Source organism: Myotis daubentonii, chromosome 13 (genome assembly GCF_963259705.1).
Source record: "Myotis daubentonii chromosome 13, mMyoDau2.1, whole genome shotgun sequence".
In the NCBI taxonomy this organism is placed as follows: Eukaryota; Metazoa; Chordata; class Mammalia; order Chiroptera; family Vespertilionidae; genus Myotis; species Myotis daubentonii.
The window spans coordinates 53640252-53667957 of record NC_081852.1 but is presented as its reverse complement, the minus strand read 5'-3'; the positions used below and the strand labels follow the sequence as shown (position 1 = coordinate 53667957).

At 37.0% G+C, this 27706-nt stretch overlaps 1 protein-coding gene across 6 annotated transcripts in view; it reads right to left on the bottom strand.

Annotated features, from left to right (window-relative positions):
- Positions 1-27706, bottom strand: part of VTI1A (vesicle transport through interaction with t-SNAREs 1A) — a 324045-nt gene that overhangs the window by 252555 nt on the left and 43784 nt on the right. For all 6 annotated transcript variants that reach the window (XM_059661404.1, XM_059661398.1, XM_059661405.1 and 3 more), the window contains exon 4: positions 6101-6178. In XM_059661404.1, coding sequence (XP_059517387.1) covers positions 6101-6178 — 78 coding nt within the window. The remainder of the gene's footprint in view (positions 1-6100; positions 6179-27706) is intronic.

The window sequence follows — 27706 nt, the reverse complement described above, 5'->3', positions numbered from 1 at the left end:
AAAGGGGAACGACTTCATAGAAGTCTATATTATAAAGAAAGAAAACAAGTTTACTGTTCCTCTCGTCTAAGAATGTACCACTGAAAAGGTTTTGTATATACAAGTTTTCAGGATGTTTCTTGATTTTCAATCTTGACAACTGATTTCCGATTTTCCACAAATGAAAATGATTAATAGTTAATGCTTTTGTCCCAATAAGTATTTAAAACAAACTATCATGTTAGTTAATATCATACCTGTACCTACCCTAGTAAAAAGATTGCATTAGGAGATGACAGTATTTAACTGAGAATAAAGCATGCTAGGATAGATAATATTTAGGATATGGTATCAGAAAATATTTCACTATCCTTAAAAATAGTGTGTAGATTAGAGCTAATTTCTAGGTGTTTGTTTTGTTTCAGAGGCTACTGTAGTCACATGGCGTTTCAAAATGTTTTTTTGATGTTTCTTTAGTTTTCAATCTTTTTCATTTTGTAAACTGGGCCATCTCAAAGCAATGAGCTCTCTGACTTCATTTGTACTGCAATCTGTTTTCACTAAAGACAGACCCCAAACCACTCTCTACTTGTTAGTAAATTGTCCTGTAACATTTTAATTCTCCTTTGTAGACCATTTTTCTATTTGCCTTAAATATAACAATAAAATAAGTTGCTTAACTCTTTAGATACTAGAAAATGGATATACAATGTCTGACTCATTCTTTGTGTGTGTAGGTGTTTATGTTTGACAGTATTATACAACACAAATGTCATTGTATGGTTGAGATGAATGCCATAGCTTCTGCAATGAACAGAAACTGAAACCTGTGTTGTAAGAGACCATAAACCACATTCTAAGTCTGAAATGTGCATCCTCAGCAATTCAGGGCCACAACTGATATTTTTAAACATCCAAATATCTGTAACATCTGTTGTAACACTTGACATATGCAGGCCAATAAATTAAACTATTGCTTTGGGAGAAACGTGCTATGAATTGCTCACTATAAGTGTCTCTAAAAGTATCATGTTTACTATAGCCCGGATTTCTCAACGCTTAATGCTGTTTTTGTCTCCAATTCAAAGAAGGCAGCATACATTCCAGCCTATGCTGATATTTCATTTGTTATATGAAAAGTATTTCAAGTACAAAAGAATGAGTTTTCAGAATTGTTATGAAACTCTTATAAAATGGGTACAGAATTTATTACATAATGTCTCACAGTGCATTTAGTGAAAATGAAACTTTTAATGTCATCTTTCCAAAATATACAAGAAGTTGCCATTAGTTTTAATTAATAAGCTTGCTCACTCTCTCAGCAAACATCCGATGGGTATGAGTAAAGACCCTCATCATTTTATGTGGAAAGTTACTATTCTTGCCCGGAAGAGGTAACATTTGAAACTCAAATACCTGGCCTATCATATATCGGAATCTTTCTCTTTGCTCTCCGAACATCATGGGAGAAAAAGGCAAACATTAATTCTCAGGAAGAGACGATCTGGGAATTGATCGCACAGCTATCTTTTCTTTCTGGGGGCACCATTCATCACTTGACTATGATACTTAAAGGGCCAAAGTTTAAAACTACTCCTCAGCAATGGAGACCATTTGGGGCATGCCACCCTGCCATAATCAATGAGTGTTTCAAATGCTCCCCATTTGTTGTTTCAATAGGTTCCAAACAAAAACCCGTTCTATCTTGTTTGTGCTGCATGGCTGCGTGCAGGCTCTGCACCGGATTTGTAGCTAAGCTAGGTAAGGGGAGGGGTTTTAATCTCTATTTTTTTTTTTTTTTAAGGGCTGAGAGTTTTCATTCAAGTAAACAAAAGATGGGCTACATTTGAAAATTAACAATGCTTAGACTAGACTGGAAGGAATGATTTCTTATTTTATCGAGTTACCAGCTCCATCAGAGGCCACATGAAAGTGTACCATGCCACCACGTTGAGTTATGATAATCAACATCTTTTTTTTTTTTTTTGAAACAAAGACGTGTTTTTTCCCTCCCTCAATGCAGAATTTGATACAAGAGGTAATCTGTTCCTTTGTGGGCTGAAAACAAAATCTGGTTTACGCTGGTTTGAACCAGTGGAATCTCTTGTGGGTAAGCCTTCTGCTGCCTGCGACTGAAATCAAACCTGCGCTGCGGAGCATGTGCGGCCCATGCGCGCCTCCGAGTGGGCGCCGCGCCACGTGACCCCGCAACTCCCCAATTTTTTTAAAAAAGCTGATAACGCGACTGGCGTCTCTGTCCGCATACAGATAACGAATAAATGCTGAACTCTATTAAACGCCCTTTACACATTATCGTGGGTCGAACACACAATTTTCTGAACTTATGATGACAGTCTATTTATTTGGCTATAAACCCTCAGCACGTAACGAACAGATTTGTGCCTGGTAATGATCTGCTCTGCCAGGGCTATATGAAATGATACCGACCTCCTTTAGATCTCGGGGAATTAAATTGACCGACTTCACCCCCTGCTCTGGGGCTGGAGTTTGACACACTTTATGCACAGCAAGCTCAAATCGGAACTTACGAGAACCTCGTATTAAAAAATTAAGCAATCCTATCTACTAACTATTGCTTTACCACCCAACTTCTGGCACGTTTGCAAATATCCTACTCTTTATAGATCTTTCTTTGAACCTTCTATTTAGGATTTACTCACATTTCATTTACTCAGGCTTATTCATTGATCGATATAATTTTGCATAAGGAAACTGAGAGACGATTAGGGTTCAAAGTATTGCTTGGAACATTTTATTTGCTCGGAACAATTTATATGCTCCATTACGACACTTCACTATGAAAAGGATTTAATTGTATAAGATGGTTTTTGTTTCTCTGTGTATGTTTTTTCCTTTTCTGAGAATGGTATTTATTAAACTAAATCAAGATAACTATTAAGTTTTCCACGCTAAATACAACATTGTTGTATTTAAAAAACTCAATGCTCTCAAGTTCTAAAATGTGGCTGTATGGGAAACATGACATTTTAAAAGAACAGAATGATAATGCCTAAGACAGCAATCCTTGGAAAGCTGATGACCCAACAATAGTACTCAAATGTGCAAAGTAGGTAATTTTGTCCCATCTTTGTAAATCGGGGAAGAACTATATTTAGATATATAAGAAATAGATAGAATCAGAAATAAATTTATACAAAGCAATTAATTTGGAATTAAATGAAATTGTGTACTGTATGCGGGGCATTTCCAATCATGGTGGAAATGTTGATATATATATATATATATATATATATATATATATATATATATGGAAATTAATATACTCTATAGTTAATTGGAAGACTATATTTATGTGTATAAACAACCAGGTTTTAAATGCCTAAGAAAAAAAACCATTATAAATGGCCAGAATGAGAAATAATAGCTATGGCATTCACATTTTTGTAAATCACCACCAAAAAGTCACAATAGGGATGATATGTATACTGCATAAAAAATAACTAAACAGTAAGTGCTTAGATTATTTTACCTATTTTAACCATTGCTATGAATTCTTTATTATTTCTCATCTATAATTAAAAAATTGAGATATATCCCAATTTCAATGAAACAAATATTGCTATTTTTGTCTCATTTTGTTTACTTCCAAGTTTTCTCTGTACATTGAAAGTTTATGATAGGCCAATAAGTTCTGAAAAAAGAAATGTTCCAAAAATTAACTGGAATATAAACTTATTTGTCGGCAGAAAATATTTTCTTATATAAGTGACAGATAAGCCCAGAAAAGACTACCTTCTCTGCCACTCAGCTACAAACACTAACATGAAGAGCCAACTTAAAATCCTTTCTTCCTGTAAGGAAAAGGCTTCTGTTTTAATTCCATCGTCTGAATGAATACAGATGCAGAATAAAGAGTTATTCTCAAGTGAGCATTCCTGTTAAGGATGTTTTAGTTGGAGGGATTTAAACTCCTATATTATGATAAACGAACCTAAAACAAAATTTAATTTCTTCAGTATGATATGGAAATTTTTCTATACCTGGTAACTAAATATCCAAAAAGTTAAGTGTGGTCTCTTTGAACTTTCAAACCTAATTCAAATTTTAGACAGAAAAGTTCACATAAGTAATAATCTAACCGTTACATACCCATGACTATCATTTATCATACTCTATTTATGGAAGTGACAGGTCCTTATGACTAAACTTCAGGTTCTCCGAGCACTTTCAGAATGTGTAAGTTTGATTTATACAAGTCCATGGGAAAATCTCTGTGTAATCATTTTAAAGTGACAGGAATATAATTTGCAAAATTCAGAAAATATGAACTCAATCTATTTTTGTGGAATATTTTTCTTTAGGCATAAAAAATCATACCCATATGCACGTAAGACAAATGTTTTAGGCACATAAAATGTCCATTAAGAGAAGTGAACATGCCTTTAAAAAAAAAGAGAGGGATCCCTGTCATATACTACAACATCCATTACAATAAAGGAGTCTGAGTTAGACAGGGTACCCCTTCCTTTCCATTTCCTCTCTATTAGGCAGTAGTTTCAAATGAGAGGAAGATCTATAGCTTTTTAAAGAACTGACATGAGAACTACGCATTCACTTTTTTTGTAAAAAAAGATAATGCTTTCTCTGCAGTAAAGATAGGAAATAAAATTATGATTCACTCAATCAAGAGGTATGAGCAACCTAAATCTCACTTAAAATAGGAAGAAAATATTTCTTTCTCATTCTTACATTATTTAATCTATCATGAGCAAAACCCTTTATCACATCACCCTTTTTGTTTGATGTGCTCTGTATAATTTTCCCCCTTAGTTATTCTTACATTTCAATCAGGAAAGCTGAAATCCCCAGTCAAATATTAAAATGTTTACACGTCTGAACTCAAGCTGATAACATCCAAATAGGGGAGGGGGTGAGGTCTTTCCAAAAACAAACCATCAGCTCAGTGATCCTTGTTTTTTGGGGGGTGGATGGATGGGGCCTTAATCACATAAGCAACACCCCTGTTTATAGTATTAACATTACAGTAAATAGTAACATAGTTTCAGCACATGTAGAGCTATAATTTATGTGAAATGGTAAATACAAGTATGCAATTTTACAATGTGTATCAATATATTATTTATGTTTTACGATCTTATTAAAATTTTGTTTTACTCAATGAATGATTTATGTTCATTTTTATTTAGGCAGAGCAGAGACCTTTATAACACTTGCCAAAGTAACGTTAATAAACATGCTCAGTTCTTGCTTGTGAAGTTCCCTATCATTTATTTTCTTTAAAAGTGTCAAAGACAATCAGTCACTAGGTTTGTTTGAGACATTTAAAAAAAATCAATCTCAGCACTGAGGTTCTTGAAACGCTTTTTAAAAGTCATACGTTATCTATATGAATTAATGAAATCTGCAGTATTAATTCAGAGAAAGAAGTGGGACATTAATTGGACTCAGGACACTACCGTGTAACCCTATGAGAATTGACAGCCAAGTTACAGGCCCTTTTAAGAAGAAATTGTACCTTACTTTTTGCTTGTGCAGATCTTAAATTGCAAAACGACTTTTCCCATTATTATTACTATTGTATTATTTCACAGAGGCCACTACCTCTATAAGCGTATCCAAGTTTCACACTGGTACTTACAATTTGCATTTTACTGAATGTATTTTTAAGAAGCGACACAATGGGAGACTGGGCTGCCCTGTTGAATTTTGAAGGCTTACTTTCATTTGTTTTGCTGCAAGTGTTGATTTAATTATACTGCATTATTATCAAAGCTGCATTGTGTACTTTTTTATTCCTTTTACATGTGTTGGAGGTGAAGACCTTGGCTTTGTCTGCAAACAGTGTGTTTCAAGTTATTCCTTAAGTACTAAATAATAAAGAAAGGAGAAGAAAAGATTTTTTTAAAAGATAGCAGACAGTGATCCCAAGGTAAAGGGTTAAATGTAAGATCTCCAAGAAACATTTTGAAGTTGATTAAGACTCCAGCTTTGCATTAAACAGTATCACTTCCACATGAGTTGCCGCTAATGCTGTTAAGGAGCAGCTTGAGAGCCCAGTGTGCCAGTGACCTCCTTCACCCTCCAGCCACCCACCGGGCCTTGCTGATTAGCATTCTACCTGGCTCTCCGAGGAATTCCCGTCATCCCCTAGGAGCTCATTGCGCACTTCGTCACTGTAGGCGATCCGTGACCTTTTCTGTAAAACAAAACAAAAAGGGAGAGAGCGAGAGGAACGTTAGAAAGTAAAGGCTTCGAAGCATTATTGGTATCAAGGCTGATCATCTCAAACCTCGAGAGCCCCCTAATGGAAACCTATTTGCTAAAACCTGCAAACCAAAGTTGTGTAAGGTTCTTGAACTTGAGAAGTTTAATGTAAATTAGAAGGTTTTCAAATGCCAATAATGAAAGAAAACTGCACTGTGTAAGTACTCCATTAATAATCAAAATGGATCGGAACTGGTATGTTATTCCACACACAGTCATTCAAATAAGAACACTAAGCTGAAGGAAATACAGCTACATAGCTGTGTATCTGCAAAACGCACCAGGCTGCAATTAAAAAGACGAGAGTATATGGGGTTCTTTAATAGTGTGGCAGAAAATGGATTTTACAATTACAAGTCTTTTAAAATCTCTAATTCTAGGATAATATTATAACTGCATACATACACTGGAATGCTTGGGAAATTGTTCATCTATTATTTCATTATTGTGATGTTAACTAACTAAAAAGAGATGAAATTTAAAAGTCCAACCCATTTTGGGACAATAATTTAAATGTCTCTAAGTCCTCTATAAGTAACTAAGGAAAAGTATGGGAGTGTGTGTGTGTGTGTGTGTGTGTGTGTGTGTGTGTGTTAAAACGAATAAAATTTCCCAATCCTTGTAAATAAAAGCAAGTAGGCTGTGAGTCAACTTTTCCCAGTCCCAGTAAATAAAGACAAGTGGGCCATGAGTCAAGGTTTCACACACAGAAATTCTGTTTTACAAGAAGTCTACCTTTACCTGTAAAGTCAGAGGGACATGTCTGCAAGCAACTTCTAAATTACACGCATTTGGAAAAGCTAAAGGCTCGGAAGATTAGTTGGGAAGCTGGAGTGCAGTGCTCAGATGCGGCTGCGCATTGCTACTTCAGGCCCAGATGCAGATTTACGGGCAACTTGGCTGCCTTTTCTGCTTCTGAACTGAGCAAGCACAGTTGATTGGAAAACGGCAGTTGGAAAATGGCAATCTTTTTCTCACTTCAGGTCTACAGGGGAGAACTTAAAATTTCTCACCTGTCCAATTGTGATCCAAAAAGTTATTGCAGTTTGAAAGGACACTCCATAGTCCGTGAGCAGAAGTCCACAAGATTTTTAATTAGACTTCTAAACTAGGGAGTAACCCTGCTTTTGCCACATAGCGATCATAATATCTTAAACATAAACTCACAGTAGAACTTAAAAGGATATTTGACAAGAAAAACCAGTAGACTTTAAATCACTTTAAAGTTGCAGCCTTTCTCAACTGTGGTTGTTATCTGAACCATAAAACACAGAAAATTATTTCAGTGACTATTTTTCTGACTTCTCCCAAAAATGATACGTAAGAGAGAATTAAATTTATTACATAGAACAGAAGCCTTAGGGCATTAGGGCTTAACTCTCTGGCAGAACCTAGATGAAGGGCTGAATGGAGTATAAATAAATCTAGATACTCCTTTATTATTGGGGGGGGGGGGGGGACGGCAGTGGAGCCAGTCTCATGGTGTTCTAAAGGTAGCTTTGGTTAAACTGAAACTAGAACCCTGGGGTCCTGACTTACAGCTCGGTGCTCATTCTATCACACAAAATTTCCTCACCAGTTTATTGCCCTCTGGATACACTCAGGTAAAAGATGCAAAGAAAATGCAAAATGTTTCAATACAAAGTAGATGATGGCATCCCATCTCTGCCCTGAGTCTCTACCCCAAGCTTGCCTTCCCTGCTATAAACGTCTAACTTACTTATACCCAGGCAAATGCAGTCAGTCTGTAGGTAGAGAACTACAACCAATGATGCTGCAGAGAGGACGAGGGAGAAAAGTTAAGTCATTAGCCCAGGTCAGTAATGGCATCTATATCAGACATCTCAACAATTCAGGAGTGACCCCCTCATTCACTTGTGAACATGCCAGACTTCTTACCACCACAGACAGCATATTCATGGACCCTGCTTCCCATACTGTATTTACAGAAGCTGCTATTAATTAGCTATTTCTATTAACTTCATACAGAACTCTACAGAAAAATGTAAGTTACAAGGATAGTATCCTAGTACTTCATGGCCTTACCACGGTAATTAGATCAAGCCGAACCTTTCTTTTGCCCATATGGACATCCCCACTATGGTCGTTTCAAACTAGCTAAGCCAAAGTATTTTACAGCATTAAAGGAAATGAGAGCCTTTAAACAGGCTGTGGTATCAGAGCTGCCTCTTTAATTATTCATTTCATCACTATGGGGGACTAAAACGTTCCCCAGTATGCAAGAATTTCACATGGAGATTGTTTTTGTTTTTCCCCTTTCTCACCCAAATACCAACAAATTGGCATAGATTGTTCAATTACATTATATTCTTATTTTGATTTACTATACTTCAAACGTGGAACATTACAAGCATGTATCCCTAAATATCTCATCTTGTTTTGGTTAGAATCCATTGCTTTTGAAAAGCAGCCATTAAGAGTGTACATGCTCAGCACCAAGGGGAGAAGGATTTATCCACAGTTGAAGGGTGGTCCCCTATGGATGCCATTCTTCACCACTGGGATGGTAGACCCTAGTCATTTGGACGGCTTTCTGGATGTAATTAAGCAAATGATGCGCTGAGTTTACAAAATGTTCCCTGACAGGACTGGCTTTCACTAGAGAATGAAAAGGTAACTCATTTCAAATGTCAGAAATAGTTCCTCATGAAAATGATACAACCAATGCTGGAAACGGAACACTTTACACTTGAGTATCATTTTATACTTTAAAAAAAAAATCAAGACCTGGTTTGATTAAGAATTATGGGGGCAGGAACCAGGTGGAGAGAGGCCATGGGGGGAAGAGGGAAAGACATCTGTAATACTCTCAACAATAAAGATAAAAAAATTATATTTAAATGCCAGGCACTGGTATTTTCTAATTTTTCATGGTTTAAAATTTTAAGTGAGCTGATTGTAATCAGCCATAATTTAGTTTGCAGGATCATCATTAAACTAAATGAATACCAAAAGAAAAAGAAAAAAGGTAAAGTCCTCTGGGTGACAAACTGCTTATTTTATGGATATTTTTCCTCAAAAAAAATCAATAAATTATTTCACTTTTATGGAACTTTTAAAAACCGCACTCTACCTTAGTAACTACTATGTTATACTTTAATTTGGAAGATTCAAAGTTAATGAAACTGAAACATCTCCTGTAGCTTGATAAACTAACTGAAATAATTCTACTTTATTATCAACTGTATAAAATCTGTACTTTAGCCAAATGCAAGCATGAGAATTTGAGCTGGAAATGTCACACACTCAGCTACAGTTTGAAGGAACCCAATTCATAATGCATTTTATAAATAGTTAATGACTTCTATACATAAGCTAACCAGGCAAATCAAGAAATTGTCAACATTTTTAGTCTTAGTTGTCAGTTACTACTGACTACTGGTGCTTTATCTGTGGCTTCTGGAGAAGACAGAAGCTCTGTGCAGTTTGTAATCTATTGCAATTTTGGGGTCTGTACCATAAGGGTGGAAAAGCCGCAGCTGACAATATTTGCCACACATACACAAACACACACACACACACACACACACACACACACACACACTTACACAATGTTAAATACAAGAGCATTCCTCATTTTTAGTTGTGTTTGTGTAACTTATACACTTAGGTGAACTAGACACAATTGGAAGGAAAAATCTACACACCATAGATGAACTACAAAAAAAAATATGACAAGTTAACAACTGATTGTTATCCTTAAGAAGTTAGATGCACTAAGTTTCATGGGTATTTTAAACTGATGACGAAAGTGAGTCTTTGGCTATGAAAGTGAGAATTTCAGATTCCAAGCAGTTTTCACTTGGTATATGAACAGAACTTTTGCATACTGAGTGGGTAATTTCCTTTAAGCCAAGTTCAAACAGATAGCCTCGCTCAGTTCTATCTGGCAATTTGGCTTATAACAATCTATCTACTTGACCCAAGCCTTAACATTTCCCAACTGAACTGAATATATTCTAGACAGGCACTGCTAAACTAGAAACAAAATGAAAATTAACTTAGCTTACACTAATTAAGAACTGTGATCTGGGACACCGTCTCCTGTGTGAGTCTACATGTGAAACAGGGTATACATAACCAGAAGGAGGATTCTATGGCCCACCACTAGCATAAGCATAACAATGAAGTTGGGTTATTACCAAAGCGTATATGAGAATTTAATTTCCAAGGAGTGCACATGGCAAAGCAATTGCTTAAATTGCCTCACCTGGGAATTTAATACAATGTTATCATCAGACCAGCCACATTGTAAATAGATTTATAATGCTTTCCATGTGCTGCACTCTGTTGCATATGAATTAAGTAATGATCTGGTATTACAATAAAATCAGCTAGTTCCCACACCTGGCAGACAGGATATTTCACTAAATTAATACCCATACAGCTACATCACAAGGCATGGGAGCGGAAACCATCTCCAAGGCATTCGGCCTGAGTTTTCCAGGGGAGGCAAACACTCCATGGTTATGTACAATGTCGCTATGTTGAATGGGCTGCTCAAGACAATCTGTGTCTAACATCTGTATCACAGAATTAAGACTTTCTCATTCCCATTCAGTTTGGGCCTAATTTTCTTCATTCAGTACTTTAATTACTAATCAGCAATCCACAACATTTGCAAACACTAAGAAAGGCCTTTATTCTAATCTATGTGCTGCAGACAGCCAAATAATTGATACAAAGTGCAGTATGGTTTTGGTAAGTAATGAAAGAACAGCTTGTCCTAATTCCTAATCAAATTGGTCTATAGAAGAAATGGTTAATAGATTTCTCCATAGGTCTAAAACAAATTACCCGGTCTGGCCAGACTTTTCCATTGCTTCTACATGTCTTTCAGTCTCCATATATTTAATAATGCTCAAGGTTACCAGGTGATACACCTATTAAAAACTGTTATGCTTTCATAGCCAAAGAATTTAACTGCTCTAAAGAATTTAACTGCCCCTGTTATAATTAACACTCTGGGATGTCTATAGAATACCGTGAAATTGTATTTATTAGCTAGTCATATAATTGCTGGCATTCATTTCTTACCTAATTTTATCTGGTTCTAATTAAATAATATCATACTTCCGTAATGCCCAGATGGCATTTTCTAAAATGCATCTATCTTTGGCACAAAGCATTCCATTTTTAACCTCACTTCCATTACTCCATGGCCAAGTTCAGTTTTGCGTCCACACTCTACCATTGACCCAGGACTTAAAAAGGCTCCGTTAGTCCAGGACAGGAAATTTAAATTTTGGAGAAGAAAAGAAAAAGGAATTTGTGAAATTTTGTTTATCAGGGTGTTCTCTGTGTTATGTTAATTTCTAGCAACAAGCGATTTCAGATTAAAATATGCCATACTACATGATTTAGGTAAAGGAAAAGTAAACTGTTAGGCAAATGTCTGATCCCTGGAAAGTTGTTAGGATGAAAAAGCACAGGTCCTGAGTGAAGAGAACAGAGATAACATTTCAGTATGTGATCTTGGGCAAATGACATTTCCTGAATATCAGTTTCCTCAATCTCTAAACGAGTGTTGATAATATTTATTTCCCAGAGGATTTAAATACTATATACAAGTGAAAACCTATCCATAATACCTTGGATATGATAACCCTGCAAAGGATGTTCAACTAAATATTAGCTGGTAACACTGGAAAGGATCCAATAAAGCCAGAACACATACAGGGCTGAAAGTACAAATTAGTGCATCCTTCCTAGAAAATGATTGGCCAACATATACCAGAACTAGCTTTAAGAAGTTCATATTATTTAACCCAGTAATCCCACTGTACTGTTTTCCCCAATTTCCTATTTTTGCTGCTCCAATTTTTGGACAACTTTTAATGGTAAAAACTTTACTGCCTTTCTTGAATGATATCAGAGGAATTAAGTTGCAATCTGTTTCTTCTAAGTAATCATTTCACTAAACATAGCTTGCTCTTGCTCGAGGGACTCTTTAGAGTTAAAGGTCAAGCTCATTCGCTGGAAAGTACACATGCCACATGTCACCAATACTGCAGTGTTAATAAAGGGAAAACACACTTTCTATCTACCATAAACTCATGGCCAATGGACCATATGCAAGCCACCAGAGAGAAAATGCTACCCTGCCCTGCCGCGAAGCTGCCAACAGTTGGAAAAGCAGGTGAGTGAGAGAGCACTGAAACAGCCCATTGTTCTTGAGTATGTAATACCGGGAGGAGATATTTAAACTTTTCAGGGAAAAAAATTTTAAATATGAATGTATTTGTATTCTGATCACTGTCATTATTTTTGCTTGTACTTTCAAAAAAGATTACATGTTTGAAAAGAATATTTATGTTTTGGGCTCCAAATAAGGTAAAATATACCACATTTTTTCCTTAACTTTTTTTTTTTTAAATTTAGCTATCATGTCACATGTGAACACATGCAAACGATGAAGATATATATGTATATATCTGTGCATGTAGGTTCACACAAACCAATGTGCAACCCACATGGAATAATAACGCCACTTGTGATTTGCAATGCTAGGAGAGACCTGTATTTACACTAGGAACTCCAACCACACTGCTGCTGCGTCATGTAATGATTTGTAAAACAGAAATCACGCAACTGCACTTCTTCATTTCCTTCTCCAGCAGGTTTAAACTTAAGCTTGAAATGTAAGTTTAGCATTAGTGTTTCAAAATGCAATGTCGAGTGAGTTAGTATCATGGCCCCACTTGCTTGCATATGCTTGTATTTACGGCTTTGACACTGCTATTGAACACAGTGTGGTTGTGTCTTAAATCATGCTAGCTTGTCAATCAATAATTAAGTTACTTCATTCAGAAAATAAGTTCATGATAGAATGCCCAGATGTTGTCCACATCTGGAATAGAGTAAGTAAGCAGTGGAGGGAATCTAATTCTTTAAAGTCTTTCTGAATAAAAATAAAATAACTCCATAGACTGTATTTGAAATAATCAGAATGTCAAAATGTTCACTACTTTGTTTGAATATGATATACACTCCCACTGGAAAATGATCCTCTGCTAAATGAATGCTATTAAACACATGGTTCATTTGTATTTTTAAAAGAACTACTAAACAAAGTATATACATGTATACAGTTAAGTTGTATCTATGTTTTCCTATGTAATCTGCTGAGCATCAGGGTTGAAAAGTGATCCTTCATTGAAATATCTGTCAATAGCCATAATTTCAAGTGATCTAGATTTCCAAGAATAAATGATCCTGAGGATTCTGTGTAACTGACACATAGTATGCATCACACACACTTAGTAACACATAAGTGACAGAATCTTTTAGTTGGCGTGACCTGAGGCCTCACCTAGATCAGCCTACACATTTAGAGCTGAGGAGTTCAAAGTCAGATAGATGGGTGATCAGCCCATGACCACACAGCTGGGAAAGACCAGGCAGAACGAGGGCAGAAATTGTTTCTCAGCGCCAATGCTCTCGTCACTGGTCACTGAAGCAGACCACCAGGACAGGCTGAGGTGGTCTTAGGACTCACTCCGCAAGGGCAGGTTGCCTGCACCGTTCACCCAGCTCTATGAACTTAACATCAGTAGATTAGTCTGTAGATTTGGTTCCTGGTCACCCTGCTCCAAAATAAACAAACAAAAACCAAACCTTTACTTATGCATTATTGGCAACGTCGGGAATATTGACAATAAATTAGAAAGTTCAAGGGTGACAAATGCTTAAGGTAGAATGTTTTATTTGTCTGATCTCAGAGGGTGAGTCACAACCACACCTATGGGTGTAGCTAGATAGGTTTCAAGATTAATCTTCAAAGGCTACACCATAAAGCAACAATAATCTACCCACAGGGCAGGAAAGGAGCCTCACCGGTTATTGAGATGTGTCAGGAATTGCCTCTTACCCCTGGGATCTGGTGACTTCCTGTGCAGTTACTCTAAAATTCTACATTAGAACCAGCCATCTCATGGGCAAACAATTTTTACAATACATTTTTCCTGGTACTTACTTTTGGACCCATGTTGTGACAGATTCTTTATTATAGAATATGCTGTGCCACAGTGAGGTTGCAGCAATACAGAGATGCACAATACACTTTTTACTGCTTTATGAACATAGCCAATAAAACTGATGCTTAGGCAATAAAACAAAATTCTTTGAGCCCAAATTCTCTATGAAGACATTTTGAAGATTACTTCTCTAACAAGTAATCACATTACTTTAAAAACATGCATCTTTAACAGGGTGTCCCAAAGTATCTTCTATAATAATAAAAGCATAATATGCTAATTAGACTGGACAGCTGAATAACCTTCCGGACGTCCTTCCGGATGACCTTCTGGACGAAGCCGGGGCTGCGAGGGCCGAGGCAAGCCGTTGCGGCTGTGAGGGTTGAGCCCCTTGCACGAATTTCATGCATTGGGCTTCTAGTTACACATAATAAGTATAAATATTCATACCTGATTCATAAACTACATGTTCTTCCTAAAAATTTCTCCATTTTTAGTTGAATAAATTACTGCCTACTCAGGGGCTTTGCTTCATCAATTAAATGTTCTTTCTCTTGTATCTTCAATATGTCACTCTTTTCTTTAAGAATATAAACATTTTCAAGTGTATCCCAGCTTTATATATTTTAAAAAGTTATTTTACCCTATAATACTCTCCCCAACTAATGCCCAATCTCTTTTTATCTTTCCCTTCCTAGCCAAGCTTCTTGAAAGAATATTCTACAAGCACTAATATCACTTCTTTATGTCCTGGCCACTCTCAACTAAAAACTAACTGAATTCTTTCTTACCTTACCAGAGGATTCCCCAGGATCATCAATGACTTCCAAATTGTCAAAATCATTAGCCACATTTTTGAAATAAGCTTTTAATTTTAGAATAGCTATGGAGTTACAGAAAAGTGGCAAAGACAGTACAGAATTCCCATATGACCCACACTCAATTTCCTATTATTAACATCTTACATTAACATGGTACATTTGTCACAATTAATGAATCAATTGTTCATTATTATACATCATTATTAACTGAAGTCCATACTTTCCTCAGATTTCCTTAATACTTAATGCTCTTTTTCTGTCGCAGGATACCACCTGATTCCACATCGCAGTTAGGAGTCATGCCTCCTTAGGCTGCGCTGGGCTGTGACAATACCTCTGACTTTTCTTTGATGACCCGGACAGTTTTGAGGAGCACTGGTCAGGTGTTTTGTAGAATGTCCCTTAATTAGGATTGGTGTGAAGTTTTTCTTTTCACTAGACTGGGGTTATAAGTTTGGGGGAGGAAGATTACAGAGGTACGTGCTATTTTCAACCACATCATTTCAAAGGTATATACTAGCAACACGACTTAATCACTGTTGATGTTGGCCTGGGTCACCTGGCTGAAGTGGTGTCTGTCAGTTTTCTCCACCGTGAACTACCTTTCCCTTCCCGCTGTACTCCCTGTGCATGGCCCACATCTGTGGCGTGGGGAGTAATGCTCTATGTTCCTGAGGAGGAGTATCTACATACACTATTTGCATTCTCCTGCATGGGGGATCTGTCTATTTCATCTTTATTCAATCGCTTATTAACATCAGTACAGACTTATGGATATTTATTTTAAACTTTGGCTCATAATCCAATACAACTTATGTATTGTTATTCAAACTGTATCAACTTTGGCCCAATAGCCACTTTTTGGTCCTTTTCTCACTGGACCTCTTGATAACACCTGACATTGTTGACCACTTGCACCTTAAGCTGTTACAGACAAGCTTTCTTTTGCATTCCTCCTACCCTTCTGGTCTCCTCCTCAGTCTCCCCAGATCTGCCTGGTAACTTCTCTCAGTCTGCCCAGGTCTCCATCCTTACTTAGCCACCTGACCTGAATGATCTCACCTAACCCCACTGTCCTAATACCACCCAGAGGCCGGCAAAGACATGTTTTCTACAGATTCTACACACAGGTCTAATTCCTACTGGGTGCCATACCTCACCTAAAGGCACATCGACTTAACACAAGTGGGGCAGTTTCTTTCTCTATATACTGCTGTGCTCCTTCTGCTGTCCCTAATTTGATGTTGTCACCAAGCACATGGTCTCCCCAGATAAACATCCAGCAATTATCCCACTCTCTCTCTTACTCCCCACATCCAATCGATCAACAAGCCCTATGGATTAGATCCCATTTTTTACAATATCTACAATTGGAGCCTTCAGCCATGTTTCCAGGATGTCTTTTTTTTTTTCTTTTGCACTTGTCGCAATTCTTTCCTCATAACTGCCGTTATACATATTTCATCCCTCTTTTTGCACATGAATTATATCTGAGAGATACTTGTATGGAAAGACTGACACCTTTTTAGGCAGAGGTAAGCCAACAGGTACAAATTCTCAGCTCCTCATCTTGGGGAGTAAAGGAGACCCCTTCAACCCTACCTCTAGCAAAAATATCAAAGCTATCAAAGAATCGGTGTCTAAAGATAGAATGTATTTCAGAATAGGCATGTTAAAATAGAAAAGCAAATTCACTCGACAAAAGCCAACGTACTATGGGAAAATGCTAAGCCACAGACTTCTCTCCAACTTTACAAGTCAATACATTTCTCTTTAATTTCACATATAGGCATCTCTCCTATCAGCTGCTTTATTGTCCTCCTCAGTCAGATATTCCCATCTTTTGTTATGTAGAAGCGAAAAGACGCCCATTTCAAACGAGAGACGATGTGCATGCATATTTCTCCTTTGTTTGTCTGATTTGGGACCTGCGGAATATGGATTACTTCTGGTATCTGCGGAAGAAGCTGCTACGAGGTTGGTATTCAGTTTGCTTTTATCTCCGAGACCCCAAATTGCACCAGTAGGCAACAGAGGGCACTTATCTAGATTGAACTGTCATACAAATAGATTTTTGTCAGCCCTTCAATTTGTATTGTGGAACACGCCAACAAAAACAAACCCCGGCAATTTAGAACAATAAACCTACCCTCCACTGACAGGAACAAATTGCTATATTTCAAATGAATAAGAATTACTACAAATCACGCCTCCTGTGTGTTGGCGTTACAGAAAAAAAAATTATTCTGGGAACTAATTTTGTCTAGCTTTTCTGGCAGAGGTCTAACAGAAAGCAAGCAAGTAGTGTGGTTAACACTAATAAACATGTAAGAAGAAACACGCTAACAGACAGGAATTACACATTCTCAGAAGAGAATGAGGTCGTCTAATAAAATTCCAAGTCAACAGTCAGTGGCCACGTGATGAAGGTGACATCACGCTGTATTTTGAGTTTGTTTTCTGATCTGTAGTCCTTCAGGAAAGCACGGAACACCTCTGCCCACAAAACAGTCCATTTGAATAGCGAGACCATCATTCTCCCTGAGCCTACACTGACTCAGGCTCCCTGTCTTCATGCACAAAGAACATCACAAACTTTAGAGAACTGACCTCGCCACAGTTACCCCTAATCTCTTCCATATCTCAAAAAAAATATTCAGAGTTGATCTATTCAAAGTTGGTGTTAACTACAAACAGTAAAGACATTGATAAATGACATTAATAAAAATACAGTAATAAATGTCTCCTCCCCTATTATTTTTGTTTCTCTTCAATCCTGTTCCCTTTTTCTATCAGCTGCAGTTCATTCTGGCATGTATGCAGCTACACCTTCAGTGAGATCCAGTTTTAGACTCGTGGCATCAGAAACTGCTGTGAGGGAAATATGCAAACATTCAAGTTCAGCCCTGGAACACCACGTCAAACTGAAACAGAAAATAAACAAAATTCATCTGAACCCTTGTAATTTTACTAAACAGAAGCCTAACTAGTTCAATTATTCAAACACTAATATTTACATTGTGAAAATGAGTTTTCTTCAGTTAAAATTATGTAACAAGAATTTAGTGCCTTACAAATTCCTGTAATATGTCAAATGGCGAAGCTATAATATTATGTGTTGTTGTAACAGGTGCTTTATGTAAAGACCTGAGACTTTATTAAAGGACAGTCTGAAAAAAAAATCAATATATGACAGATACCAGGCATGAAAAGGACCTCATGAATAGTAGCCAAAATAGATAACAGGACAAAAGGAAGGTAAAATATAATGCTTCAAGTTGCCTCTATATGTTGGCAAATAATAGAGCTGAAAAAAAGTTATTTTTACTTTGAAGTTATAAAATCACATTACTTTAAAAACATGCACAGATGCGTGATGTATGCAACTTACTTTCAAGTGGCTTAAAAATATATGCATATAAAGGTAGAGAGAAAAAGATCAATAGAGAAGGCATACATAAATGATAAAGCAATTGGAACAAAATGTAAATAGGTCAATCTAGTTAAAGAGTATATGTATGGTCTTTGAACTATTCTTCAAGCTTTCCTGAAAGCTTGAAAATATTTCCAAATAAGAAGTATAAAATAATTTCAAAGTGTGGAAGATTATTGGGAGAAGGAAGTACAGGTGTCTGATACACTAAATCTACAACTGGCTAATATCTGAGATTAGCTAAATGTCAAAATAAATCCTCAATTAAATAATAGTTAATGTTAAACAAAAATATGAGAATATTATTTCTTTCAAATTCAGACAATATAAACTGTTCATTTTTACTATAGATGATGGGGTTTTCCACTTTTTCAGTAAAAATATAGGATTTTATTTGCAGTTTTAAATGAGTATGGACTCCCAATAGTACATAATCAGAGGAGTTCTAAGTCATCCATTCAAAATAATATCTACTGTTTACAAAGGTTTGGCAACACAGCACATTGCATTTCAATCTGAATTTAATGTTTTGAGGACAATAATTCTAATTAGATTGTTTAACAGATAATAAATTACTATTATGATTTACAAAAATGCCTAGACGAACCTAATTGAATCTCCTTGGAGTGTTTTGCAATAATGGAAGCTCTTTCACCATGCGCTTAGGTCACTCTCCAATGTTCTTGAAGAGAATACACACTCGGGGATAGTCAGACATGTGCCCACTACACTTGGACTTGATTTGGCAACCAAGGTATTGCTGATCTGTCTAATTTTGACTGTGATAGCCCTGGACAGGGACTGAATGTAATTCTATTCCCTGAAAAGAACACAGCCAATTTTGGCGCTCTATAAATATGCGATGATAATAGAGCCTCAGGGCTAGAAGGGACCTTGAGAGGACACCTGATGTGCCTCACTCCTTACGTCATCGCATACTGAATGTATCTTATAAAGACCTCAGGAAGGAGGTTCCTTAGCTTTCACAACTGATGTTTGCCAACAGTCGCTGGCTGCTGTCAGGGATTATTTCCCTGAATTAAGTGGAAGTCTATGGTACCATAGTTACACATACGGCAGAGACCAACAACAGCTGTTGACCATACTTGACAGAGAGTTCTTTACAGACTTGAAGACACTCAACAACTCGAGTGTGTTTCCATCCAGAGAAAATGATCCCAGGACCTTTCTTCATCTGTCTCACTTTCCAAGCCCCAATCTGAGGGACCTGCCCTTGAGTTTATCTGAATTATCTTTAGGCATGGTGGCCCAATTGCACTCAGAGGTGGACATTGGTAGATTCTTCCAGAGTCTAACACAGATCAAAGTGGAGCCAATCTTATACATGGTATGTAACATTGAGGTTGCTCCTTTTCCTGTTCATTCTTATTCCTGTTCTGAACACATTTAATATTACATATATACTTTGACTTTTATTTGAGCTTTGGGGCCAGTTTCTGTTACTCTGATTTTCTTATCCTTTAAGGAAACAATATGATAAATTATAAAGGCCTCAATTTGGACACCTGATTAGCTAGGATCCAAATCCCAGCTTTGTCCTTTTCTAATTGAGATTAATAAGCAAGTTTTGGGCCTGGCTGGTGTGGCTCAGTAGTTGAGCATCTACCTATGAACCAGGAGATCACGATTTGATTCCTGGTCAGGCACATGCCCGGGTTGTGGGCTTGATCCCATTGGGGGGGTGGGGGGAGAGGCGGTAGGCAGCCTTTCAATGATTCTCTCTCATCATTGATATTTCTACCTTTCTCTCCCTCTTACTTCCTCTCTGAAATCAATTTTTAAAAATAAGCGAGTTTCTGAACCCCTATGTACCTCATGTCTACCCGAGGTAAAATTTATAAAACAGCTAAGTACGGTGCTAAACACATACTAGGAATTAAAGAAAAATAACTGCTCTGATTATAATAATAATCACTATTGAGAATGCCATCAAGTCTATGCCTCTAGCACAGTGGTTCTCAACCTTCTGGCCCTTTAAATACAGTTCCTCATTTTGTGACCCAACCATAAAATTATTTTCGTTGCTACTTCATAACTGTAATGTTGCTACTGTTATGAATCGTAATCTAAATATCTGATATGCAGGATGGTCTTAGGCGACCCCTGTGAAAGGGTCATTTGACTGCCAAAGGGGTCGCAACCCACAGGTTGAGAACCGCTGCTCTAGCCCTTAAAACTCTGGGTTTGCTCCAAAGCATGTTACTTTAAGATGGTCTCACACATTTTCCCCAACACGGACACTCGGGTCTGCTCCTGGTCATCACCCAGACTCCTGACTATAAAGACCAGGCTGACATTCTATTCTGGTCCCTCCTGGTTCTTGGGACTGAATATTGCCTCCTATTATTGGTCCTTTCCCCCCCCCCCCCCTTCTTCTTCTTTTGACTCTTTTTACACATATTTGAACTGGATTTTCTGCTTTGAATCTCACTGGTTGTTGTTTTTTTTTGAGGATTTAGGGTCCCACTCATCCTTTTGCTCTGTTTCTAGAAGAGAAAATACTTGTATATGTTATCCCAAACTCTGAGAAGAATTCAGACAGTTACACAACACAGAAACTTCAAAGATAATGTGCTTGGTTATAAGCACATTACTGAACAGTATGAATTAAACTAGGATTCAAATCCCAGCTTTGCTATGTGTTATCTATATGATTGCATAGAGAGTGTCTAACCTTTCTGAGTCTCAGTTTGCATATCTGCATAAGGGAAATAAAAATGCTTACTTTGTTGTGGTGATTAAATGACACTTGCAATATGAACACACCTGCGTAAGTTAACAGACTCCTCTAAGTCATCATTTTTTTTCTTCTCCTACTCCTCTGGGGTGGGGTAGGTGGGTGAGGAACAAGAACAAATGTACTCTGAATTCTCTATTGGCAAAACTAGAAAACACATAATTATTCATAGATCCCAAAATATGTGGAGGTGTCTAGAAGCAGACGAGATCCTGCAGAGCCACTTGGTAGAAGGTGACAAAATGCATGAAGGATGATAACAGGACTCAACAATAGCCGAGCTCAAGACGTGCCACCCAAGATACACTTCCCGAAGGTGAGGGCTCATTCTGAAGCACAGGCTCCATACGCTTTGTCTGAAACAATGGGCGTGGGAGCAGGTGAAAACAGGCTGCTGGCGGAAGCCCTCCTCCACAGTTTGTTCAGGGGAGGCAGAGCTACAGAAAGAATGACACAGGACTTCTGACTCCCAAAGAATGCACAAAGTCACAAGAGAACACTGCTTTCACCTTCACAAACAAAACAAGCTGGAAAAGCTACACAATCATAATTTAAAAACCTATCAGAGTGCTGATGACACAGAATCATGTAATAAAGTACATTCCAGAAAATCATGAGTCTTTTATTGTTTTAAAGATTTTTTATTGATTTTTTTTAGAAAAAGAAGGAGGGAGAGGGAGAGAGAAACACCTATGTGAGAGCAAACATTGATTGGCTGCCTCCTACAAGCCCTCTACTGGGGATCGAGCCTACAACCCGGGCATGTGCCTTGACTGGGAATCTAACTAGCAATCCTTTGGTGCCCAACCAACTGAGCCAGACAGGCCAGGGCAAAATCAAGAGCCTTTTATATCAAAGAACAGACACGAGGCTGGTCCATTCTTGGAGGAGCAGAAGGAGCCTCCACGGACGTAGGTAAACAGAAACCAGCCAAACTTCGAACCAACTTTTTAAGGCTATTATCAGGGCTAACATAACAAGTTAGGATTTCAGGGAACCTGAGTCACTGTGTGAAATACAGGGTCTACCAACCAATGCTTGCCTATGGGTCATTGCTGAGAGAGATGCTCCCTTGGGTTACACAAGACTGTCCCCAATGCTAAGGCAGCCGGCCATTTGAAGGTGGGGTCCAAGGTTTCAGAGCTAAGAGAAGTCCATGCTAAGCCCTCTGAGATCTTGGCTACTGTAGGCTACGGATGGAGAAAGAGGGCAGACAGAAACCTACCCGAGGCATTCCTAACATTCAGCCACCAAAAGTTGGAATGAGAGAGGAGAACAGGAGAGCTGAGAGAAAATCCTAGGCATTCTGGATCTTCAAACAGCATAAGGCCACTGCCCTTCTAAGCCACAGTTAATGCAGCAGGGCAGAAAGACTCCTCTCTCCCAAGATACAAAAAGCCAGGGGCAAGACTGCAGAGACTCCAAAAGAGCAGTGGGGCTGTAAAGCAGAGATTGAGATTTCCCTCAAATAAGAAACATGGCGGCTCAGCCGGATGGCAGAAGGAAATACTCCGGAAACTCACCAGTGTTCACAGCTCAAACCTCACTGAAAGGAAGTTCCTAACTTCAGCCTCAAAATATGTGTATTAAACTGGGGCTGTAAAAAAAAAAAAAAGAAAAGCCCACACTCAGCCCAACTAAATGTCAGATTGACTTAGCCACTTTGCTATAGAAACCTGAAAGAAAAGTGTTTTTTGTATTTGTTCAGTGTTTGATTTTGATAAAAATTTACTTATTTCACCATCTACTGCTTTTTACATAAAATAAAAAGTTGTAAGACATATAAAGAATAAAAAATAAATATGACCCATGGTCAATGAAGCATACTAGGATGACCCATATACTGGAATTATCACTTAGAGATTTTAAAATAACTATCATAAAAATGCCAAAGATTATAACAGAAAAAAATGAACAATAAAGGATGAATTTTAATAGAGAAAGACTATAAAAATAAACCAAATAGAAGTGACAGCACATAAAATGTGGTATCAAAATATGATTGGAATATGGTATCATCAAATGGACTTAAGAGCAGTCTGGAAACAGCAAAGGAAAGGATCTGTAATTCTAAAAAGAGATCAAAAGAAAGCACCCAAAATGAAAAGCACAAATATAAAAAAATAAACAAGGAAAGAAAAAAAAAAAAGCATCCAAGAACTGTAAAATACTATTAGTGATCCAACATATTTGTAGTTTCATTCAAAAAAGGAAGAGAGAGAAATGGGGCAGAAGAAATATTTGAATAAATAACGACAGAAACTTTATAAAGCTGATGAGAAAGATCATCCCATAGATCCAGGAAACTCAGTGAGTCACAAGCAGGTTTACACCTGCTATAAAGAAACCACACCTGATAACATAACACAACGTAATTAAACTGTCTGCTGAAGCACAAAGACAAATAGTAACTCTGAAAAGCAGCCAGAGCATAAAAGAGCAACATTGCACACAGAGGGTAAAACTAACATAAGTGGCATCTGACCTCATCAGGAACAATGGAGGCCAGAAGACAATGACCTTACACCTTGAAAGTACAGGCAGGAGTGAGGGGAGGGGACCTGTCAAACTAAAAATCAATATCCAGTGAAAATGTAATTGCAGAATGATGATGATGACTAATATAATATTGTATGCCGACTATACTTAAATAAAAGGAATTTTTAAAATAATAGTGAAATAAAGACATTTTTTAATCAGGTAAAACCTAATCCAATTCATCTCCAGCAGCTCTGCCCAAGTGGACTTGCTAAAATTAGTTCTTGAGACAGAAGAGAAATAATATCAAAGGAAATTGTTATCAAAGGAAATGGTTATCAAAGGAAAGAGAAAGGAGCTTCAATGTAAGTCAATATCTGGGTAAATATAAAATACTTTTTCTAAGTATGTGTCATGGGGTTCCAAGCACATGCAGAAGTGAAATATAAGACAAAAAGAGTGTGGAAGACAGGTAAATGGAATTCTACTCTACTAGGTAAGGTCTTCCACTCTCCATGAAATATATTGTTTGAAAGCAGACTGTAGGAGCAAAGAGACACATTTACTTTTTTACAGAAGTCACACACACACACACACACACACACACACACAAAAAAAAAAAAAAAAAAAACAGAAAGAGGTATAATTAAAAATTTAATACAGGAGGTAGGATATAATATTAATAATTATGTGATTTACTCAAAAGAAGGCAAGAAATAAGGACCAAATGGACAAAGGAAAAGCACACACACTCTATTTGTATTACATATGTCACAAATATATAAATTATACTTCAAGAAACCCATTTGTTCAAAAAAGAAAAATTAAAGTAACCACTAACACAACTATTTAACACTTCACTGAAAAAACTAGCAAACATACTAAGATTAATAAAGTAAGGTTCAAGTATAAAATTGGAAGGAAAGAGGAAAACCATCAGTATTTACAGATGATATAATAAAATATCTCAAAAATTCAGGAGAATAAACAAAAAATTGCAATTTAATAAGGTAGCATGCTGCAAAATTAAAATACAGAAATCAATTCATATATACAAACAACAACCATTTAGAAGATGTAATGGAAGAAAAGTTTCCATTAAGGTAAAAAAAAAGAAAGCTAAAACAACCAGGAATAAATTTAACTTAATTAATTTATAATCCTGATGTGAAAAAGCCTGTTTACCTATGACTCTAAATGCACAACCATAAAAGATGGACCATTTCAATCATAAAGAAAAAGAAAATATTTGAGTGGCAAAATACAGAATAAAAATAGGTTACATTTATTGTTTGACTGAACAAAGTCAAAAGACAAACAAACTGATTCTAGCTGGTTTGGCTAAGTGGATAAAGCATCGGCCTGCAGACTGAAGGGCACATGCCTGGGTTGTGGGCTCGATCCCTAGTGGGGGGCGTGCAGGAGACACCAGATCAATGATTCTTTCTCATCACATGTTTCTCTCCCACCCTTCTCCCTTCTTCTCTGAAATCAATTTAAAAAAAAAAAAAAAAAAAAAGAGCCCTAGCTGGTTTGGCTCAGTAGACAGATCATCGGCCTGCGAACTGAAGGGTCCCAGGTTTGATTCTGGTCAAGGGCAATTGCCAGGGGTTGCAGGCTCGATCCCCAGTGGGGGGTGTGCAAGAGTCAGCCAATCAATGATTCTCTCTCATCATTGATGTTTCTATCTCTCTCCCTCTCCCTTCCTCTCTGAAATCAATAAAAAATATTTTTTTAAAAAGACAAACTGTGAAAAAACATTAGCAAGTTTTATTTTGAACAAGGGCTAATCTTCAAGACCTATAAAGAACTCTTAGAAATTAATAAGAAAAGGAGCAAACAACTGCCCGCTCCCAAAAAACCTGGCAAAGGCTTGATAATTCATTTTGCTAGTGAAAGTTCATTTTGGAAGTAACCTGTCCTCTCGTGCCCTACTGCGGGGAGCATAAATTGGGACATCTCCCACACAGGACAATTGTGAAAGGATTATCAATATTGCAAATGCACATACTTTCTGAAAAAAGTAATTCTATTTCTTAAGATCTTTGTCTACATGAAAAATGACAAAGTTCAAAGTCATTCATAGCAGCAACGCATGCAACACCAAAAGTCATCTACATGGGATCCCATCTACATGGGATCTAAATGTTGTACAATGGAATACTCTTCAGGTATTAAAAAAAAATGAATGTTTTTTCTTGTTTATTGATGTAATAAACTCTCCAAGATCATCTGAAAAGTGAAGAAAGCAAGTACTGAATGGTATGAACAATGGCTACTGTAGGCTATGGATGATGGCAGTTTATGCTGTCTTTTGTATGGTACACTATTTTGTTATTTAAGGGGGGAAGGGAGATGAACATACATTTGTATTGGTGTGTATACACATAAGAACACTGGAAAGACACACAGGGAATTAAAAACAGGAGTTATCTAGGTTGGACATTTGGGGAAGGGTGGAATAGGGAGCTGAGATGGGCAACAGAGGTGAAAGGATGAATTTTCCCTGCACATCTTTGTAATCACCATAACTACAATCCTCTTCATCATTGTCAGCACCAAAAACTCCAGCATCTGCTGGGTAAAATGTTTCCAACAATGCAACAAGATACTTTCGGTTACATGTTTAGGACTTTTTAGCACTTGCTTATGAATAACTTGCAGGATAGTTTAAATAATGGGGAAATTTTAGGCATGAGATTAAGAAAAATTCCAAAACAGTGAAATCTTTTGTACCATGGAGCAGTTTCCCAAGAGAAAAAAGAAGGAATTCCCAGGTTTGACTATTGAGTAACCTGGCTTGAGAAGAAGAATACTGAACAGTGTGTGGAAGGGAAAAATCACACTTTGGCCGCTGCTAAAAATGAGTAATCCAATGAAACTTTTTCATTTACAACTTCTGTAGATCTATGACATCAGACTTATGCACACAAGTAGAATAAGACATGGTAGGGATAAAAATATAAATGCACTGTTTCACACAGATAACAAAAAGCAATAAGACTTTCAAAACCAAGCATTTACGTGATAAAAGATGATTTCTATCACACACCCCAGAAGAGTTCCGCATTAATATAAGAATTGTCCTCTTTAAAATCTCTTGCAAGCCACCATCTGTTATTGAAAGAAAACTTGGGAAATTTATTCAAAGAAAACATTTGTTTCACATCAATATTTTAATTTTAGATATTAATAATTACAAAGTTAACACCTGATTTATCAAATGGGAATCCTCTATCTTCTTAGGAAAAAATAATAGGCAACTCAAAAATTTGTTTGCTTTCTTACTGGAATGAAAGAGAAAATCAAGGCAATTTAAATTTAAAGCATGCTCCAAGCTTCCATGGAAGCTCTTTCTTTTGTTTATTTCTCTAAGGAATTAAGATTTAAAAGCATGAAAATCAGTTGCTTCCAGGATACCAACATTAGAAATAGAATAATGAAAAAGAAATCAAGTTAGTTGTGTTAAAAAAAGAACAACACAGAGTAGGTTTAATTCTACGTTATCATTTTTTAAAAAGCATATATATATATATATGTATATATACGTACGTGTGTGTGTGTGTGTGTGTGTGTGTGTGTGTGTGTGTGTGTGTGTGTGTCAAATTAAAGTTTGCACTCTCTTGAAAGGTCAAGGTTTTCCCATTCCTGAGGAAGCTGTGGACACTTGATTCCAAGGACTAGAGCCAAGGCTACTAAAGACAAGATCATGCTGTCTGTCACAAGCAGGAGCTGGAGAGAAAATGAAGAAAGATGTATACAAAACTAGTCTTGCTTTTAGAAAAATAATTAAAAATACATGGCCTGATGGCACTGGGTCAGCAGTCATGTTCATACGAAATTTGTCACATGTCAAAACCATATGCAGCCATCCTTCTAGTAATATTCCACATTTATCACATTGATAACTATTCAATTAAATATGATTTAATGTTTGTTTGTCTTTTTGGTAGGGACTGTTGAGTGGGAGGTC